The following is a 22,193-nucleotide window of genomic DNA, read 5'->3' as shown; positions in this document are numbered from 1 at the left end:
AAAAACTGAATAAAACCCTGTCTGATACGAATTTTACTTTAGTTTATCAGAATGTTAGGGGACTTAACACAAAATTATGCAACCTATATACGGATAGCTTTGGCTTTGATTATGATTTGATTATATTTACTGAAACCTGGCTTCAAAGTAATATCTTAAATACTGAAATCTTATGCGACAAGTACCAAATTTATAGATGTGACCGCACAACTGGTTTGAAGAAATCTGGTGGCGGCGTCCTAATTGCTGTTTCTTCGAAATTTGCTTCATCAAAAATTGATATTCCAAATGAACTTCAAATTGAATATATAGGAGTGAAAATAAGGTGCGGCCATAATTCATTGTTTGTGACTTGCTCCTATATTCCTCCTGGTTCTTGTAACGATGTTTATAATGCTCATTTGACTGCTATCCAATCGGTCCTATCTACTGCGAGACCCTCTGATTTGATTGTTTTGTCTGGTGATTTTAACATTCCATCTATTACATGGAAATATTGTGAGGAAATGAATTACTCCGTACCAATGCTAAGAAATGGATATCAATCTGAATTTGTTGAAAACTTGTTAAAAGATGGTCTTTTTCAAATTAGCAACATACAAAATTCGAATAATAAATTACTTGATTTATTTTTTACAAATGAACTAAAAGATGTGTTTTTATCACGCATCAATGCCGTTGTAAATCCTGAAGATGTTCATCATCCCACTGTCTGTATGGATATAAATATGTCTTTTTCGAGATCTATGTATAAAAAGTATAAAAAATCTGGATCTGTGACTGACTATGCAAACTACTCAATTGCTCGTTCAGAATACAACCTGTGGAATAAACAATCCTATAACAATTATTTATCGAAAATTAAAAATGAACTGAAGCTTAATCCAAAGTCATTTTAAAGATTTGTTAATTCTAAACGTCAATCAAATGTGTATCCAAGAACCCTTCACTATGGTGCTGTTGAAGGGGATGATAATGAATCTATATGTAATTTGTTTTCAAAGTTCTTTGCAACAACTTACTGCCATAAGGATTTCAAGCAATCTGATGCGTACCCATATAAGATACAGGAATACTCGACATTCACTACTCCATTTATTTCTCCTGATATTGTGATGAGTTATATGGAAAAGATAAAATGTTCATATCGCCCGGGCCCTGATGGGATTCCCAGTAACATCCTCAAATATTGTGCTCATTCTCTTTCGACTGCTCTGTCATTTCTGTTTAATGAATCTTTGCGCACAGGTCACTTTCCTACGTTGTGGAAGAATTCATTTATCATTCCGCTATTTAAAAATGGAAGCAAGTCAGATATTACGAATTATAGAGGCATTGCTAAATTAAGTGCTATTCCAAAACTGTTGGAGAAAATTATTTCTGATAGTTTGAATCATCAAGTCTCCTCTCTTCTATCGCCTAAACAACACGGCTTCCGTAAATCTTGTTCGACCATAACAAATATGTTGGAATTGACTACAATGGTTAATGAAGGCTTTAGAGATCGTTTACAGACTGATGTCATTTATACTGATTTTAGTAAGGCGTTTGACAAAGTAAACCATTCACTTTTACTGTACAAACTGCATCGCATGGGCTTCAGTGAATTAATGGTATCCTGGTTTGAAAGTTATCTAAAGAATCGTACACAATTTGTGGTATTTGATAACATTATTTCAAAATCAATACATGTGCCTTCTGGTGTTCCACAAGGCAGTCATCTTGGCCCTCTATTGTTCTGCCTATTTATAAATGACCTTCCATCAGCCATTAAATATGGTTACACTCTCATGTATGCTGACGATGTTAAAATTATAAAGGTTATTAGTGATGACCAATCCTTACTCCAATCTGATCTGAATAGCATGTACAGATGGTGCTCATCAAATATGATGGAACTGAACATAAGGAAATGCAAGCATATCTCTTTTTATAGATTAAATTATATCGACACGAATTATAACTTGAATGGCACAACGCTTGAAACTGTTGAATCCTTTAAAGATCTTGGAATACTTTTGGATCGCATGCTAAATTTTAGATCTCACATTTCTATGACTGTAAATAAGGCCTATGGATCATTTGGATTTGTCAAGCGCTGGAGTAAGGAATTTTCTGACCCATTTGTTACAAGAAACTTATATACTTCACTTGTGCGTCCTATCCTGGAATATGGATCTGTAATTTGGGACCCACAGTACCAAATTCATTGCAATCGTATTGAATCTGTTCAGAAACAATTTTTACTGTTTTGTTTACGTCGGAATAACTGGACACCTCAAACCTTGCCGTCTTACAAAGGCATCAAATTACCTACACTGAAAAGTAGACGTACCATGCTGAATATCTGTCTTATGGTTGATTTAATTAACGGAAGATTTAAATCGGACTTCCTTACTAACAGCATATCATTCAATGTACCCTTTAGACCTACCCGCAACTTTGAACTGCTCCACATTGAATACTTTCGAACGAACTTTGAAAACAACGATCCACTTCGCCGTCTTTGTAAAGAATTCAATAAATTTTATTATTATCTTGATTTGTCAGAAGAGAAATACAATGTAAAGAAAAAGATAACATTATTATTAAATACTTGATATATTAACAAACAATATGTATATAATGTAATATATTACTGTTAGTCTGTAAGGGTTTAATCCATAGATGAAAATAAAAAAAAAAAAAAAAAAAAAAAAAAAAAAAAAAAAAAAATTGGCATTAATATATACTCAGACAGTCAACCTGCAATAAAATCCTTGGACTCTGTGTTCCTCAACTCGAAAACGGCCATCGACAATTCTCTCAATGAGATGGCTGAGCAGCACAATATTCACCTAATAGGAACATAGCGGGGAACTGCGAAGCAGATGAGGTAGCAAGGCTAGGAACTACCTTACATATTCCAGTGGAACTAGAATCTGTTGGTATGCCTCTGGCTACCTGCAAGCTCTTACTGCGTGAGAAGGCTGTCATGATGGCAAATGTTCGATGGGAGAATTGCAAGGGTTGTAACGACACCAAGCAAATATGGCCCCATTTCAACTTAAACCGCACACTAGATATGCTAATGTTCTCGAGACGTCAGATATCACTCCTGATATCTGCTATAACGGGTCGCTGCCTGATAGGCGATTTTGCAAAAACTATTGGCGCGAGGTATAATGACTATTGTATGAGCTGTCATGATGCGGAGGAAAAAGAATCAATTAAACACCTCTTGTGTGAGTGTCCTGCATTTTGTGTAAAGCGCAAGCAACTTTTAGGAGCATATAGCTTCCGATTACTGGCGGATCTGGAAAACGTTAACTTAAGCAGTCTGCTAATGTTTTTGGAACAATCTAGTTGGTTCAGCGAAGAAAAATAATCGAGAAGGTTCAGCGGTTAAAACTAGAAGTGCCCATGTGTAATAGGTAATTTTAGTTAATGTGGTATCACAATGGACAGAATAGTCTAAGTGAGCCTGAATCTTAATTGGGCTGCCACTTTAACCTAACCTAACGAAATGTGGCATGCATAGTAATTTCATCCCCTGTGCATAATTTTAAGAAAATCGAAGTGAAATTTTGACCTACGGTGGATTCATCAAACCCTTTTGCCAAATCACGATGCTTCGACATAAAATCCACCATTACCTCAAACTGGCACTGTTTAGAGCGTGGGCTTTTGCTAGTTGATGGCTTTAAAAAATTATATCTTACACAATTTTGGATGAGATATATACAATTAACTTACATTTTTCACCCTTTCGCTAACTCAAATGGAATCGAATGATATTTTTTCGAAACGAACACTTTTGACATTTACAACCGTGATACATAGTTGCTACATTTTCGAAAATCGAACAGAATTTCCGATTGTAGAAAATGTACATCTCGTATTCGACTCCTTTGAAATCCCTCCACATCTTCTACAACTTATCGATTATTCTCCAACACTTTTTTTACCTCGTATTGACCCTTGAACTTTGACAACAATTTCCGGGGTGCCACAACGCTACAATCAAAATTTCTTATCATATCATAATCACCTTCTCTGTAAGTCGTTGGTTTCTTCCTTTTCAAGTTCACATAAGATTCATTATACTTCTGAGCTTTCCTCTACTTTTCCTTCGAAATATCTCTAACTTTATCTAAATTTTCTCTATTATCTTCCAAAATATTTTCCCTTAAATTGTCTGAAAACCTCCCTCTCTGGTTCATGCCAAAACGCACAAACTAGGGTGTTCATCGATCATTCTGTGATTGGTAGTGAGTTACAGTCCGTGATTATTTTAAATCTCTTTCCAGACAAATATATCCTAAATCTTCTTAATGCATATATAATGGCTAACGTCTCTAACTCGTAACTATGAAAACGCGATTCTGACTCAGTGGACCTCTTCGAAAAGTAAAAAACTGGATGCAATTTTCAATCATTCGACTTTTGCATCAAAATGGAACCAAAACCTAACGCACTAGCGTCGCAGTGCAACTCAGTCTCCGCCTTCGGGTCATACAAAGCTAAAACTGGAGATTGCAAAAGCATTTTCTTCAATGTCTGAAAAGATTCCAGTTCAGGTTTACCGAATTTAAATTTTTTATCTTTACGTGTCAAATCATAAGGAGGTTTAGCAATGATCGAACAATTTTTAATGAAACGACGACTCTGCACCAACCTCACCTTGTCAGGTATTGGAAAATTTATGTATAGCTTCCAAGCCTGTTTTATCCGCACACACGCCTTTGCTCTAACAGTGTAGCCTAAATAACTTATACTCTCTCTAAGGAACTCACATTTGTCTAACCTAAGATTGTCGGCAATTCTCTTAAAAACTTCCTCCAATATTCCCAAATGACCCGTAATATTCGTAGAAGCGATCATAATATCGTCCAGAAAAACTTTGTTAATAAACTTTAAAAGATAGGAGCATTTTTAAGTCCGAAGGACATCCTCAAAATTCGTACAGGCCCAACGGTGTTATAAAAGAGGTGTACCTTATCGAATCATCGTCCATAAAAAATTGAAAGAATCCATTCTTAAGGTTTAACTTATGGCGATTTCGATTGGGAAAAAAGGTGCAACATTCTCGAAATTGATTGCCATATATAAAGGACACTGTCATAGATTTTGGATCCTGTATCCCTCACAATATTATGAATTAACAATAACTTTGCAATGCCACTATTATTTGAGCGAAAATACAATGAGGGAAAAAGTAGTGTAACACCAGGGCAACATATTTTTTGCGAAACGAAAACGCCCTTCGTAAAAAATTTCTTATGGCCTAATCGCTCCAACAAATCGTCAATCAGAGGAATCGGATAATTGTGTTTCGCCGTAATCTTATTCAAATTCCTAAAATCTACGCACATTCTCAGTTCCCCAGTTTTCATCTTTACCAATACAATAGGTGAAGCATATTCTGACTCACTCGTTCTAATAATACCTTTATTTAAGTATTTGTCGGGTATATTCTGTAGTCCTTGTTTTTCCACATAAGACAAGCTTCGAGGTGGGCAGTTGAAAGGCTTGGGATTCTCCACAAAAAGCTTCATCTCACACCTTGTTTTGGGCAAAATCGGGCGTTGCCTATTAACATAATTAATTAATATTTGCTCTAATAATTTTATGTATATGATCGGTATATCGTCTCCATCCACCAATCCCAAATCTGAAGTCTTCTCGGAAATATCTATAGACATAATTTCGTTCTCAAAATTATCCATAATATATGTATACCCACATTGGCCACTATTTAACGTGTTACTTCTCGAACCCGAATCCAAATGAACGATCTTAATACCACTTTTCAAAGTATCGCTATTATTACATGTCGCAGCGTCACCAAACAAAAAATCTCGACCTAACAATACCGAGTATTCCATTGAGTTCACACACACAATTATAATTTCAAACGATTTATTATTAATATTAAAAAAACTCAAACATCTGCCATACGATACTAATTCACTCACTTATTCAAACCAAAGTATTTCTCATTTTCCAAACTTAGAATTTTCGTTCCTATGGGCACACAATCTTCCCTAACGAGACTCATCGGGCTACCAGAATCTATTAAGCATTCTAAAGATAAGGAAACATTATTACTACAATTAAAACTAAAATTAAAATATGTTATAATTGCTGTCAGCCCCATTCGTCCTCTATTTGTTTTTCAAGCAATCAACCACTGAGTGGCCAGCCACAAAGATTATAGATTACAGAAGATGGGAGATTGTCTACTGAGTACATCAAACCATTTACCACATTCATTTAATACTCGAACCAAACGCGTATACGACAAGTATTGACATAGCATTAAAATGCGAATAAAAAGAAAGTAAGAGCACGAAATAAATTTCCATAAAGGGGAAAATGTAATTTTTTGTTGTTGCCTAAAACTTAACCTTGTTTCATTAAGAAAATTACATTTTTCATTTAAAAAATAAAAACGAAAAACAACCAAAAGATTACAAACATGTATTAAACTAATCTGGTAAATGCAACATTTGGTATGACGCAAGCCAATTTCCTATCTTCCTTAAATCTATAATCTTTGGTCGCTAATGCCATCATAGTCTGGCATAAAGTTGCAAACAAGTTTTAAAGGTATTGTGTCGTCTGACACCTGCACATTGTTGTTTTTATTTCCACTCTTCTTAAGTAATTCATTTTCTCTCTTCAATAGGTAATTTTCTCGTTTTAACAGCTCGATCTCTTTCTCATAAAATTTTGTGACACTTTCGTCGCCGACATGACTGCGGTTATGTTAAAACTTCCATCGGTATTTAGTTGTTGTACATTCTCTTCATTGTTTCGGCATTTTTTGTGGTACCGTCAGCAGTCTGTACATTTATTTCAATATTTTCATCCTTAGATAACTGTTGTCCTGTTTCCTCTTCACTGCGTTTCTGTATGTCTTTAATTATTATTTCTATTTCATCTTCTGGCACGTTTTGCAGTCGGGCTACCATTTGGGATTTATTACCAGTTGCTGGTAACCCAAAATTAAAACTAATCGACTTGAGCTGTTTTGACGATAGCTCAGACAAAATCTTTGCTGCATCCATGCCAACCAAAATCATTGAAAACTATTCGTGCGACCAAAATGTTTTATTAATTTTGTCAGGGTTTTTATAATTATTATTTTTTTGCCGTGGTAATAACCACTTCTGAATTTGTAGAAGTTGCTGGTTTTTATTGGTTTAAATTTTATTTTACTACGCTTGTGTTCTTTTTGAGATGCCAATAATAACTGAACTCATTGGCTCATGGGCAACGCTAGCTTAGGGAGATGTTTGTTGTACCATCTCTTTCTTACAAGAGGAAGAACAGAAGCGTAGTAGTTATGTATTTTTCTTAACAACTATAACTACGTACATACATATAATGGGATATTTAAACTTACGAACTAAAGTATGCTACTGTGGGGTAATAATAATGTATAACAATATTGCTATAACTAATATGTATACTACATAACATATTAACATATGTGTCTCAAACATTTTATAGTAGTTTAGGAGCATTACATTTTTGCACTTCTGCCCGAAACACATTTTGTTTACATCGGAACATATGAAAACCATATTTGTCTAACAGTTAAAGATGTACGGCTTTTGGTACAAAGTATACAAAGACCTATATCTATGAGCGCATCGAAATTTTTATTATTAATTACTGTCCTTATTTTCTTCTATTATTTGTTTGAAGTCCTTCCTTGTTTTCCCTCTCTGAAATTAAGCGATTTTGGCCAATCTGAGGGTCAGGGCGTCATGTCAATTGGAGATTACTCATATTTGTTTGAATATTATCAACTTCCATTGGGTCGACCTGACTTTGCCTGAACGTGTTCTATCGATATTGGCCAGAATTCTGTCCAGAAGAGAAGAGATTGCTTGGAGAGAGGGTTGCTCCTACCACAGATTGTATTAGTACAAATAAATACAATTTGCAATATGAATAATACATACTACAACAATTATCATCGTATATTTCAGAATATGTTTATTGGTGGCTCAGCACTGCACAAAAATGAGAAACACTGAACAGGCTCTGATCCATTTTAAAGAGTGTTTGAAATATGATCCCAGTGATATTGATGTCTTAATATCACTTAGTCGCATTTACATGCAAATGAACTCGATGGACTTATGCCGTGATGTTTGCACACAAATACTTCAAATCGACAGCAACAATGAGGCAGCTTCGATAATGATGGCAGATTTATCATTCCGTAAGGTGAGTATGTTAAGTTAAATTTGTAATCATTTAATGATGTTTAATTTTTAGATGGATTTTGAGAACGCGGCCTACCATTTCTCTCAACTGTTGTTAACACAACCTAGTTACTGGACAGCATTAGCTAGGCTGATCGAAGTAATGAGGCGTTCAGGAACTTTATCGGATGTTTATTTATTTTTACAAAGAGCTGAACAGACTATTTCCAATCCAGATTTGTCACCTGGTCTAAATTACTGTACGGGCCTTTATGAATGGTATAATGGCAATCCTAATGGAGCACTTCGCAATTTTAATGCAGCTCGAAGAGACGGTGAGTGGGGTCCTCAAGCAATATTTAATATGATTGAAATATGCATAAATCCCGATGGAGATATACCCAACGGGACCGAGTTATTTGAATACGATGATAATGGAGAATTAAGTGATGCTCGATTGATTGCATTGAGAACAGCAGACCGTTTGTTGAAAGAATTACGCCCGCGGCCAGGTGTTATCAATAATGAAGCGATAAATCACAGAATGCTGAAAAATTTTTTGAAGTTGGCGTCAAAACAAAAGTTTCAGATTGATTCTGCTTTACAAGATTTCATTGAATTGACTAATCGGGAAGATCTACAAGGAAATGCAGGCCCGATTCTCGGCATGGCTACAGCACTGATTCAATTAAAACAAGTACAAAGAGCCAAAAATAGTTTGAAACGATTAACACGTGCTTCTTGGAATTTCGAAGAAGCAGAGTATCTAGAACGAAGCTGGTTGCTGTTAGCTGACATATATATTAATTCAAATAAATTGGATGTTGCTGAGGCTTTAGTGGCAAAAGTCCTGGAACATAACAAGTCTTGCGCAAAGGCGTATGAACTGGCAGGATGTATATCTGAAAAATCTCAACTATATCGAGATGCCGCAAAAAACTATAGGAAAGCGTGGTGCTATGGAAAATCAAAGCCTTACATTGGATATAAGTTGGCATATATATATATGAAGAAAAAACAATATGCCGAAGCAATTGAGATATGTCAACAAGTTCTCAAACTGCACCCTGATTATAACATTATACGTAAAGATATTCTAGATAAGTGTCGTTCTAACATAAGATTGTAAAATTTGTAAAAAGATTTATAGGAAAGTAAACCAATAACCGATATTTATTTTCTAAATTATCTTCAAAATAAAATCTTATATAAACAAGTACAAAAAAATCCTCAATCCATTCGTCAAGTGAGTGTAACATTAATTACAAAGGTGGGTACTAAGTTCGAGTTTAGCGGCTAAAATCGTCTTTTTTCATTTAATACTCCATTTTAAGGAGTACAGGCTTTGTGAAAAATTGTTTTGGGCTATTCCCCATCAAGTTATTATGAAATCTGCAACAAATATGTATAATTTTATGCCTTTTTTTTACTGATTTAGTTTTCACTTTAGTGAAAAATGACGATTTTAGCAGCCAAAGGTGGGTATTAAGTTCGAGTTTAGCCGCTAAAATTGTAATTTTTTTCCTTTTATGTTTTATTTAGCTAATTGGACCTAAATTCATTGATGTAAAGAAGAAAACCATTTTACATTTTTATCCCAACGTTTCGTCAATACTTGTTGACTTCTTCCAGGGGATTTCGTCTATTTGAAAAATAATAAAATTATTTGAATTAATTGAAATTGAAATTAATTGGAACATTTCAACTTACAAAATTATTTTCTCAAAATTTACATTTAAATACTTGTATTACATCAACGTTTTTAAAACATAAATTTTAAACGGACAATCTGAATATAAAATTAAAACAAAACACAGCTTAAATTAAAATTAAATTAAAACAGTGAATTAAGATATTGGAACTCTGTAACTAACGCTTAAATTGTCAGTGTCCTCTTTAACATTCATTGTTCTGTCAACCTTGTGTTGGATTCGTAAACTTTCTAAAGTTAGTCTCTTTCTCTCTTTATTTTCCCTCGCTAGTATGCGTACGTTTTCAAAATCAGCTGTGTGTCCATGGGGCAATACATGTTGTGATAATGCTGTACTCTCCTTTTTCTTTTCTATGTCCACTCGATGTTCAGTTATTCTTGTATGTAAATTACGTTTTGTTGTTCCTATGTATAAGAGATCGCATGGTTCATTATTGTTGCCTCTGCATGGAATTTCGTAAACAACATTGCTTTGTTGTTGTTTGTCAATTGGGGTTTTTACTTTCGAGAAGATGCAACTGAGTGTGAAGTTGGGCCTTATATGCAAAACATATGTTTTTAGTTTGTATTATTGGCTTCAAATATTTTTTGTCGGTTAGTCCAGGTGCGTACCGTACAATATAAAAAACTTTTTCAGCTGTTACGTTATTGTGGTCTTTGATGAAGTCAAGTTCTTCTGAGCTGTATTTGATTTTTCCTTTTATTTCGTTTATAAGTTCTTCAATTAGTTTCTTCGGGAATGAGTTTGTTGATAAGATTTTTGTGATTATTTTGATGTTTTTTTCATGAAATTCCTCATCGCTAATTGAAAGTATTCGGTGAATTAAGCTTTTTGTTGTTGTTAACTATTTGGCTCCTTGGTTGTGTCGCATTGAAATTGATGATACGTCCAGATGATGTTTCCTTAGAGAACCAGTCAAATTTGATTTCACCTTCCCTGTGGTGAAGTTCGGTGTCCAGATATGCGATTTGCTTATTATGTTCCATTTCAATAGTAAATTGAATTTTCGTGTGGTAGGAATTAAATACTTTAAGAATCTCATCTGTTCCATCTTAATTATGGCTAATATGTCATCTACATAATATTTAATGTGGATATTTTTCTCCCTTAGTTCCGTTAGTGCTTCGTCAAGTAAGTTGTCCAGTACAATATCAGCAATTGTTGGTGATAGAGGATTGCCCATAGGCATGCCGAATACTTGCTTATAAACGTTGTTGTCAAAAATGAAATAATTATTATCCATTAAGCAAAACTTTAGTATCTCTAAAAATTTTCTCTTGGAATTTTTGTTAGACCGTTAATGATATTCCATTTTTTCATAATAATTTGTATGGCTGTGTGGATGGGAATGTTGGTACATCGTGAAATGACATCAAAGGATACAAAAGTTTCATTCTTGTCCAATATGAAGTTCTGTAGATTGTTCTTCAGTTGTAACGAATTCTTGGTGCAGCAGCTGAGGATCAATGTAGTCAAGTTATAATGAATGAATTAATGAAATCTGAAACAAATATGTATAATTGTATGCCTTTTTTACTGATTTAGTTTTCACTTTAGTGAAAAAATGACGATTTTAGCGGCTAAACTCGAACTTACCAGGAGAGGAAAACTGTTTGGTGTATGCAAGGCTAACCAGTGCAACATGATGGCTTCCTTTTTCCCAAATCTAAGACTAATAAAACAATATATGTGTTCCACATTGCAATGAAACCACTTAGATAAGCTTTACACTTAAGGTGGGTATTAAGTTCGAGTTTAGCCGCTAAAATCGTCATTTTTCACGATTACTTTACTTTAATAATCCATTTTAAGGAATACAAACTTTTGAAAATTTGCTAATTATAGCCCAAAATTTGCTTTGGGCTATAATTAAATCTGCAACAAATATGTATGATTTTATGCCTTTTGGGAGCCACCGTGGTGCAATGGTTAGCATGCCCGCCTTGCATACACAAGGTCGTGGGTTCGATTCCTGCTTCGACCGAACACCAAAAAGTTTTTCAGCGGTGGATTATCCCACCTCAGTAATGCTGGAGACATTTCTGAGGGTTTCAAAGCTTCTCTAAGTGGTTTCACTGCAATGTGGAACGCCGTTCGGACTCGGCTATAAAAAGGAGGTCCCTTGTCATTGAGCTTAACATGGAATCGGGCAGCACTCAGTGATAAGAGAGAAGTTCACCAATGCGGTATCACAATGGACTGAATTTGAGACTTTTGGAGGGTTTACAATTCTGTTCTTTGCTGTGGAGTTCCATGACGCATTTTGAATAACACATACGGTGCTCTACGCCTCCTGTTGTGTCATTTTAGATTTTTGTTTATGGTATTACAACCAAGGTAACGAAAATTGTCCCAATTTGTTTTTTTTTTATTTTTTTATTGTGAAGTTTGCATTTCTGGTACTCTTTGTGCTGCTGAGAACGCAAGGTAAGGAAAACCGGTGAATGATCACATGACAAGTCATGGGTTGATACACACGTTTCGAAACCTGGTGGGATACCTTTTGTAACATAGAAATCTATAAGATCTGGAGACTTGTTTAGGTCAGAGGGCCAGTAAGTTGGGGAATCAGATGATATGGTCTTTAAATTTAGTTCCTTTATAGCCCAATATAGCTGTCTTTCTTTTGGAGTTGTTAGGCGAGACCCCCACTGAGCATGCTTGGCATTGTAATCTCCGCAAGCCAGAAATTTACTTTATTTCTGGTATTTCATTGGGTTGGGGATTTTGCAGGTTTTGTGGTTGGTTTTCAAGGTTTTGTTGATTGGTTTGCGAAAGATCTATATATTTCTTACTGAATTTGAGTATGAGTTATTTTCAATAACTCGTTCTTGCCTTGAAGAGGGTTTAGGAACAGTCTGTTGATTTCCTCTAATTGGCCTAAGTGAAGGGTAATATTGTGTATATATTGGAGTATATCTCTTTATTATTGGGTTTGCTGACCAGTTCTATTTCAAAAAGAGGTAGTGCTTGTTTTGTGTACCGGCTTTTTATGTTCCATATATTAGTTATTTCATGTCCAAGGGTAGTGAGTTTATACTTCAGTTCTTGTGTTGATGATTAACCAGCTGATAATTAGGTTAGGTTAGGTTAAAGTGGCAGCCCGATTAAGATTCAGGCTCACTTAGACTATTCAGTCTATTGTGATACCACATTAACTAAAAGTACCTATTACATATGGGCACTTCTAGTTTTAACCGCTGAACCTTCTCGATTATTTTTCTTCGCTGAACCAACTAGATTGTTCCAAAAACATTAGCAGACTGCTTAAGTTAACGTTTTCCAGATCCGCCAGTAATCGGAAGCTATATGCTCCTAAAAGTTGCTTGCGCTTTACACAAAATGCAGGACACTCACACAAGAGGTGTTTAATTGATTCTTTTTCCTCCGCATCATGACAGCTCATACAATAGTCATTATACCTCGCGCCAATAGTTTTTGCAAAATCGCCTATCAGGCAGCGACCCGTTATAGCAGATATCAGGAGTGATATCTGACGTCTCGAGAACATTAGCATATCTAGTGTGCGGTTTAAGTTGAAATGGGGCCATATTTGCTTGGTGTCGTTACAACCCTTGCAATTCTCCCATCGAACATTTGCCATCATAACAGCCTTCTCACGCAGCATGAGCTTGCAGGTACCTAGGGGCATACCAACAAATTCTAGTTCCCCTGGAATATGTAAGGTAGTCCCTAGCCTTGCCAACTCATCCGCTTCGCAGTTCCCCGGTATGTTCCTATGGCCAGGCACCCATATTAGGTGAATATTGAACTGTTCAGCCTTCGTATTGAGAGATTTGCGGCAGTCGATGGCCGTTTTCGAGTTGAGGAACACAGAGTCCAAGGATTTTATTGCAGGTTGACTGTCTGAGTATATATTAATGCCCACATTTTTTGGAAAATTCCTTCTCAGCCAATTCGCCACCTCTCTTATTGCTAATATTTCAGCCTGAAAAACACTACAGTGATTAGGTAATCTTTTCGCTATTCGAAGTTCCAGATCATTAGAATATACTCCGAACCCCATTTGTCCATCCACTACGTTAGGCACATCTGGCATTATTTTGAGGACCGAACTGTGACCGTAACGTGTTTCCGATCACAGCGATAGCTCGCGCAACCGCACAGCCGTTGTTGCTGCTGACTGTTTGGTCAAAATGTCTAAAGGCAATAGATGCAGCATGACATTAAGGGAATTTGTTCCTGTCTTGCTGAATGCGCCTGAAATACACAAACACGCCATACGCTGAACTTTATCTAAACAAGTCGTCCCCACTTTTTTCCTATTGCCTTTTTGCACGAGTACAAAGCTACCGTTGCTTTTCTCGCCCTTTCTTCAATATTAAGCTTAATGTTCAGCTTCCTGTCCAAAATAACGCCAAGGTATTTGACACACTCACCAAAGGGAATTTCAATACCACCTAAGGAAATAGGCCCAACCGTGGGAGTTTTGCGATCTTTGCAGTACATGACCAATTCTGTCTTTGCAGGATTTACCCCAAGACCATTGTCTTTCGCCCATTTCTCAGTCATCCGGAGGGCCCTCTGAATAATATCTCTGCTTGTGGATGGGAATTTTCCCCTGACTGCTAGAGCCACATTATCTGTGTATGCCACCACTTTTATCCTTTCTTTTTCTAGGGTCGCCAGAAGGTTATTTATAGCAACATTCCAAAGAAGAGGTGATAGAACTCCTCCTTGGGGAGTGCCTCTGTTCACATACCTTTGTATGTTTGCTTGTCCTAGTGTGGCTGAAATACGTCTCTTCATTAGCAGTTCGTCTAACAGCCTAAGTATACATGGATCAACATTCAGAGTTGTCAGTCCATTTAATATCGAGCTCGGATGGACATTATTGAACGCCCCTTCGATGTCTAGAAACGCCACGATTGTGTATTCTTTGACAGATAGTGAGCTTTCAATAAAGCTGACTAGTTCATGTAATGCGGTCTCAGTAGACCTGCCCTTCGAGTATGCATGCTGTTGTTTCGAGAACAGACTTGAATCGATGCTAGTTCTAAGATAAATATCTATCATCCTCTCCAGAGTCTTAAGTAGGAATGAGGATAAGCTGATTGGTCGGAAATCCTTCGCTCTCGAGTGAGAGGATTTTCCCGCTTTAGGTATGAAAACGACTTTTGTTTCCCTCCACTTTCCTGAGATATATGATAAGTTGATACATCCTTTATAATTGGAGCTGATAATTGCAAGTTTTTACTGGGAAAAATGTTTTTACCGTGAAATGTGAACCAATCCCAAATCTGAAGTCTTCTCGGAAATATCTATAGACATAATTTCGTTCTCAAAATTATCCATAAAATCTGTATCCCCACATTGGCCACTATTTAACGTGTTACTTCTCGAACCCGAATCCAAATGAACGATCTTAATACCACTTTCCAAAGTATCGCTATTATTACATATCGCAGCGTTACCAAACAAAAAATCTCGACCTAACAATACCGAGTATTCCATTGAGTTCACACACACAATTATAATTTCAAACGACTTATTATTAATATTAAAAAAACTCAAAACATCTTCCATACGATACTAATTCACTCTTATTCAAATCAAAGTATTTCTCATTTTCCAAACTTAGAATTTTCGTTCCTACGGGCACATAATCTTCCCTAACGAGACTCACCGGGCTACCAGAATCTATTAAGCATTCTAAATATAAGGAAACATTATTACTACAATTAAAACTAAAATTAAAATATCTTATATAATTGCTGTCAGTTCCATTCGTCCTCTATTTGTTTTTCAAGCAATCAACCACTGAGTGGCCTGCCACAAAGATTATAGATTACAGAAGATGGGAGATTGGCTACTGAGCACATCAAACCATTTACCACATTAGTTTAATACTCGAACCAAACGAGTATATGACAAGTATTGACATAGCATTAAAATGCGAATAAAAAGAAATTAAGAGCACGAAATAAATTTCCATTAAGGGGAGAATGTAATTTTTCGTTGTTGCCTAAAATTTAACCTTGTTTCATTAAGAAAATTAAATTTTTCATTAAAAAATAAAAACGAAAAACAACCAAAAGATTACAAACATGTATTAAACTAATCTGGTAAATGCAACATTTGGTATGACGCAAGCCAATTTCCTATCTTCCTCAAATCTATAATCTATGGTCGCTACTGCCATCATAGTCTGGCATAAAGTTGCAAACAAGTTTTAAAGGTATTGTGTCGTCTGACACCTGCACATTGTTGTTGTTATTTCCACTCTTCTTAAGTAATTCATTTTCTCTCTTCAATAGGTAATTTTCTCGTTTTAACAGCTCGATCTCTTTCTCATAAAGTTTTGTGACACTTTCGTCGCCGACATGACTGTGGTTATGTTAAAACTTCCATCGGTATTTTGTTGTTGTACATTCTCTTCATTGTTTACTCTATCTTTATTTTCGGCAATTTTTGTGGCACCTTCAGCAGTCTGTACATTTATTTCAGTATTTTCATCCTCAGATAACGTTGTTCTGTTTCCTCTTCACTGCCTTTCTGTATGTCTTTAATTATTATTTCTATTTCATCTTCTGGTACATTTTGCAGTCGGGCTACCATTTGGAATTTATTACCAGTTGCTGGTAACCCAAAATTAAAACTAATCGACTTGAGCTGTTTTGACGATAGCTCAGACAAAATCTTTGCTGCATCCATGCCAAACAATATCAGGGAACACTATTCGTGCGACCAAAATGTTTTATTAATTTTCTCAGGGTTTTTATAATTATTATTTTTTTGCCGTGGGAAGAACCACTTCTGAATTTGTTGAAGTTGCTGGTTTTTATTGGTTTAAATTTTATTTTACTACGCTTGTTCTTTTTGATATGCCAATAATAACTGAACTCATTGGCTCATGGGCAGCGCTAGCTTAGGGAGATGTTTGTTGTACCATCTCTTTCAATTATACAACTATAACTTTCAATTAAACAACTATAACTACGTACATACATACAATCGGATATTTAAACTTGCGAACTAAAGTATGCTACTGTGGGGGAATAATAATGTATAACAATATTGCTTATTTATTAGTTTTTGTTTGATTTTTGGTCGACCTTTTTGTTAGAATTATAAATTAATGGTTCTTCAAACTCGAGGTCTTTTTAAAATATTTTATTTATTATTCCCAATATTTCGCGATTACGATATTGAATCGCTTCCTCAGGGATCTACAATAGATTTATAGAAATTACATTTCATAAATATCGCAGTATTAAACATTTAATAATTTAAATAAGTGTAAATCTTAATTAATTTTAGTTAATAATCTCAAATGGTATTATAGGATAATATAATTATACAAAAATCGGACAGACATATCTTAATCTCATTTTTCAAGTATCAGGCGAACAGAAAAATTAAAACAGCAACACAACCAATGATTTACATGTATAGTATCCGCAACACAAAATACTTAAAGCTACTGTAGATTCACTACCCTCGTCAGCTGTCTGTATTGCACTGAGTTGTTTTTACTATTGCACGATGGTCACTACCATGTATTTGTTGTTTCCTTTTCCGAAGCAAATGCCTGTAACAGTGAGCGATGTTTTCTGTATCAACTTTGAAGTTCATTCGTTTGCTTGCAGGTACATTGTTTATGTGAAGTGTTTCTAGTGTAAACCTTTTGCTGTAATTATTCTCTCTTTCTAATATTCGTACGTCGTCAAAGTTTGGGGTATGATTGTTTCTCGCACAGTGGTCTGCTAGTGCCGTTTTTGTGGTATTCGAGTTGGTGCGTAATTTAATATCCGATTTATGTCCTGAAATTCTTGTTTTTAATTTGTTTTTGGATGTTCCTACATAAACTTTTTCACAAAAGGTTTACACTAGAAACACTTCACATAAACAATGTACCTGCAAGCAAACGAATGAACTTCAAAGTTGATACAGAAAACATCGCTCACTGTTACAGGCATTTGCTTCGGAAAAGGAAACAACAAATACATGGTAGTGATCATCGTGCAATAGTAAAAACAACTCAGTGCAATACAGACAGCTGACGAGGGTAGTGAATCTACAGTAGCTTTAAGTATTTTGTGTTGTGGATACTATACATGTAAGTCATTGGTTGTGTTGCTGTTTTAATTTTTCTGTTCGCCTGATACTTGAAAAAATGAGATTAAGATATGTCTGTCCGAATTTTGTATAATTATATTATCCTATAATACCATTTGAGATTATTAACTAAAAGTAATTAAGATTTACACTTATTTAAATTATTAAATGTTTAATACTGTGATATTTATGAAATGTAATTTCTATAAATCTATTGTAGACCCCTGAGGAAGCGATTCAATATCGTAATCGCGAAATATTGGGAGTAATAAATAAAATATTTTAAAAAGACCTCGAGCTTGAAGAACCATTAATTTATAATATTGCTTATAACTAATATGTATACTACATAACATATTAACATATGTGTCTCAAACATTTTATAGTAGTTTAGGAGCATTACATTTTTGCACTTCTGCCTGAAACACATTTTGTTTACATCGGAACATATGAAAACCATATTTTCTTAACAGGTAAAGATGTACGGCTTTTGTTACAAAGTATACAAAGACTGCTACACATTGTATCTATGAGCGCATCGAAATTTTTATTATTAATTACTGTCCTTATTTTCTTCTATTATTTGTTTGAAGTCCTTCCTTTTTGTTTCTCTAAAATTAAGCGATTTTGGCCAATCTGAGGGTCAGGGCGTCATGTCAATTGGAGATTACTCATATTTGTTGGGTCGACCTGACTTTGCCTGAACGTGTTCTATCGATATTGACCAGAATTCTGTCCAGAATATCCTGTCGTTAGAGAAGAGATTGCTTGGAGAGAGGGTAGTTGCTCCTACCACAGATTGTATTAGTACAAATATATACAATTTGCAATACGAATAATACATACTACAACAATTATTATCGTATATTTCAGAATATGTTTATTGGTGGCTCAGCACTGCACAAAAATGAGAAACACTGAACAGGCTCTGATCCATTTTAAAGAGTGTTTGAAATATGATCCCAATGATATTGATGTCTTAATATCACTTAGTCGCATTTACATGAAAATGAAATCGATGGACTTATGCCGTGGTGTTTGCACACAAATACTTCAAATCGACAGCAACAATGAGGCAGCTTCGGCAATGATGGCAGATTTATCATTCCGTAAGGTGAGTATGTTAAGTTAAATTTGTAATCATTTATTGATGTTTAATTTTTAGATGGATTTTGAGAACGCGGGCTACCATTTCTCTCAACTGTTGTTAACACAACCTAGTTACTGGACAGCATTAGCTAGGCTGATCGAAGTAACGAGGCGTTCAGGAACTTTATCGGATGTTTATTTATTTTTACAAAGAGCTGAACTGACTATTTCCAATCCAGATTTGTCTAAATTACTGTAGGGGCTTTTATGAATGGTATAATGGCAATCCTAATGGAGCACTTCGCAATTTTATTGCAGCTCGAAGAGACGGTGAGTGGGGTCCTCAAGCAATATTGAATATGATTGAAATATGCATAAATCCCGATGGAGACATACCCAACGGGACCGAGTTATTTGAATACGATGATAATGGAGAATTAAGTGATGCTCGATTGATTGCATTAAGAACAGCAGACCGTTTGTTGAAAGAATTACGCCCGCGGCCAGGTGTTATCAATAATGAAGCGATAAATCACTGAATGCTGAAAAATTTTTTGAAGTTGGCGTCAAAACAAATGTTTCAGATTGATTCTGCTTTACAAGATTTCATTGAATTGACTAATCGGGAAGATCTACAAGGAAATGTAGGCCCGATTCTCGGCATGGCTACAGAACTGATTCAATTAAAACAAGTACACAGAGCCAAAAATAGTTTGAAACGATTAACACGTGCTTCTTGGAATTTCGAAGAAACAGAGTATCTAGAACGAAGCTGATTGCTGTTAGCTGACATATATATTAATTCAAATAAATTGGATGTTGCTGAGGCTTTAGTGGCAAAAGTCCTGGAACATAACAAGTCTTGCGCAAAGGCGTATGAACAGGCAGGATGCATATCTGAAAAATCTCAACTATATCGAGATGCCGCAAAAAACTATAGAAAAGCGTGGTGCTATGGAAAATCAAATCCTTACATTGGATATAAGTTGGCATATATGAAGAAAAAACAATATGCCGAAGCAATTGAGATATGTCAACAAGTTCTCAAACTGCACCCTGATTATAACATTATACGTAAAGATATTCTAGATAAGTGTCGTTCTAACATAAGATTATAAAATTTGTAAAAATATTTATAGGAAAGTAAACCAATAACCGATATTTATTTTCTAAATTATCTTCAAAATAAAATCTTATATAAACAAGTACAAAAAAATCCTCAATCCATTCGTCAAGTGAGTGTAACATTAATTACAAAGGTGGGTACTAAGTTCGAGTTTAGCGGCTAAAATCGTCTTTTTTCATTTAATACTCCATTTTAAGGAGTACAAACTTTGTGAAAATTTGCTTTGGGCTATACCCCATCAAGTTATTATGAAATCTGCAACAAATATATATAATTTTATGCCTTTTTTTACTGATTTAGTTTTCACTTTAGTGAAAAATGACGATTTTAGCAGCCAAAGGTGGGTATTAAGTTCGAGTTTAGCCGCTAAAATTGTAATTTTTTCGTTTTATGTTTTATTTAGCTAATTGGACCTAAATTCATTGATGTAAAGAAGAAAACCTTTTTTACATTTTTATGCCAACGTTTCGTCAGTACTTGTTGACTTCTTCCATGGGATTTCATTTATTTGAAAAATAGTAAAATTATTTGAAGTAATTGAAATTGAAATTAATTGGAACATTTCAACTTACAAAATTATTTTCTCAAAATTTACATTTAAATACTTGTATTACATCACAGTTTTTAAAACATAAATTCTAAACGGACAATCTAAATATAAAATTAAAACAAAACACAGCTTAAATTTAGTATCACAGTGAATTAAGATAATGGAACTCTGTAACTAACGCTTAAATTGTCAGTGTCCTCTTTAACATTCAGTGTTCTGTCAATCTTTTGTTGGATTCGTTAACTTTCTAAAGTTAGTCTCTTTCTCTCTTTATTTTCCCTCTCTAGTATGCGTACGTTTTCAAAATCAGCTGTGTGTCCATGGCGCAATACATGTTGTGATAATGCTGTACTCTCCTTTTTCTTTTCTATGTCCATTCGATGTTCAGTTATTCTTGTATGTAAATTACGTTTTGTTGTTCCTATGTATAAGAGATCGCATGGTTCATTATTGTTGCCTCTGCATGGAATTTCGTAAACAACATTGCTTTGTTGTTGTTTGTCAATTGGGGGTTTTACTTTCGAGAAGATGCAACTGAGTGTGAAGTTGGGCTTATATGCAAAACATATGTTTTTAGTTTGTATTATTGGCTTCAAATATTTTTTGTCGGTTAGTTCAGGTGCGTACCGTACAACATAAAAAAGTTTTTCAGCTGTTACGTTATTGTGGTCTTTGATGAAGTCAAGTTCTTCTGAGCTGTATTTGATTTTTCCTTTTATTTCGTTTATAAGTTCTTCAATTAGTTTCTTCGGGAATAAGTTTGTTGATAAGATTTTTGTGATTATTTTGATGTTTTTTCATGAAATTCTCCTTCGCTAATTGAAAGTATTCGGTGAATTAAGCTTTTTGTTGTGTTAACTATTTGGCTCCTTGGTTGTGTCGAATTGAAATTGATGATACGTCCAGATGATGTTTCCTTAGAGAACCAGTCAAATTTGATTTCACCTTCCCTGTGGTGAAGTTCGGTGTCCAGATATGCGATTTGCTTATTATGTTCAATTTCAATAGTAAATTGAATTTTCGTGTGGTAGGAATTAAATACTTTAAGAATCTCATCTTTTTCATCCATCTTAATTATGGCTAATATGTCATCTACATATTTCGATATGTATTTGATGTGGATATTTTTCTCCCTTAGTTCCGTTAGTGCTTCGTCAAGTAAGTTGTCCAGTACAATATCACCAATTGGTGGTGATAGAGGATTGCCCATAGGCATGCCGAATACTTGCTTATAAACGTTGTTGTCAAAAATGAAATAATTATTATTCATTAAGCAAAACTTTAGTATCTCTAAAAATTTTCTCTTGGAATTTTTGTTAGACCGTTAATGATATTCCATTTTTTCATAATAATTTGTATGGCTGTGTGGATGGGAATGTTGGTAAATAGTGAAATGACATCAAAGGATACAAAAGTTTCATTCTTGTCCAATATGA

The 22,193-nt window shown here is 34.9% G+C and overlaps 3 protein-coding genes across 3 annotated transcripts in view; all 3 read left to right on the top strand.

Moving 5' to 3' along the window:
- LOC142221542 (tetratricopeptide repeat protein 21B-like) overlaps positions 1 to 9,428 on the top strand; it is a 420,560-nt gene extending 411,132 nt beyond the window's left edge. Inside the window, exons 6-7 of the mRNA XM_075291295.1 lie at positions 7,983 to 8,223; positions 8,275 to 9,428. Of these exons, the coding sequence (XP_075147410.1) occupies positions 7,983 to 8,223; positions 8,275 to 9,330 (1,297 nt within the window). The 3' untranslated portion in view covers positions 9,331 to 9,428. The remainder of the gene's footprint in view (positions 1 to 7,982; positions 8,224 to 8,274) is intronic.
- A 9,443-nt stretch (positions 9,429 to 18,871) lies between these two features.
- Positions 18,872 to 19,758, top strand: LOC142240862 (tetratricopeptide repeat protein 21B-like). Its single transcript, XM_075312610.1, has 2 exons — positions 18,872 to 19,106; positions 19,158 to 19,758. Exons 1-2 carry the CDS (start codon positions 18,900 to 18,902, stop codon positions 19,338 to 19,340), a joined length of 390 nt encoding a protein of 129 aa, XP_075168725.1. The 5' UTR covers positions 18,872 to 18,899; the 3' UTR covers positions 19,341 to 19,758.
- Positions 19,441 to 19,857, top strand: LOC142230253 (tetratricopeptide repeat protein 21B-like). Its single transcript, XM_075300891.1, has 2 exons — positions 19,441 to 19,590; positions 19,666 to 19,857. Exons 1-2 carry the CDS (start codon positions 19,441 to 19,443, stop codon positions 19,855 to 19,857), a joined length of 342 nt encoding a protein of 113 aa, XP_075157006.1.
- Positions 19,858 to 22,193: the final 2,336 nt, after the last annotated feature.

This window comes from Haematobia irritans, chromosome 1, assembly GCF_050003625.1.
Source record: "Haematobia irritans isolate KBUSLIRL chromosome 1, ASM5000362v1, whole genome shotgun sequence".
Lineage (NCBI taxonomy): Eukaryota > Metazoa > Arthropoda > Insecta > Diptera > Muscidae > Haematobia > Haematobia irritans.
Note: the sequence above shows the minus strand (reverse complement) of the source record. Positions and strands in the feature narration are given on the sequence as shown.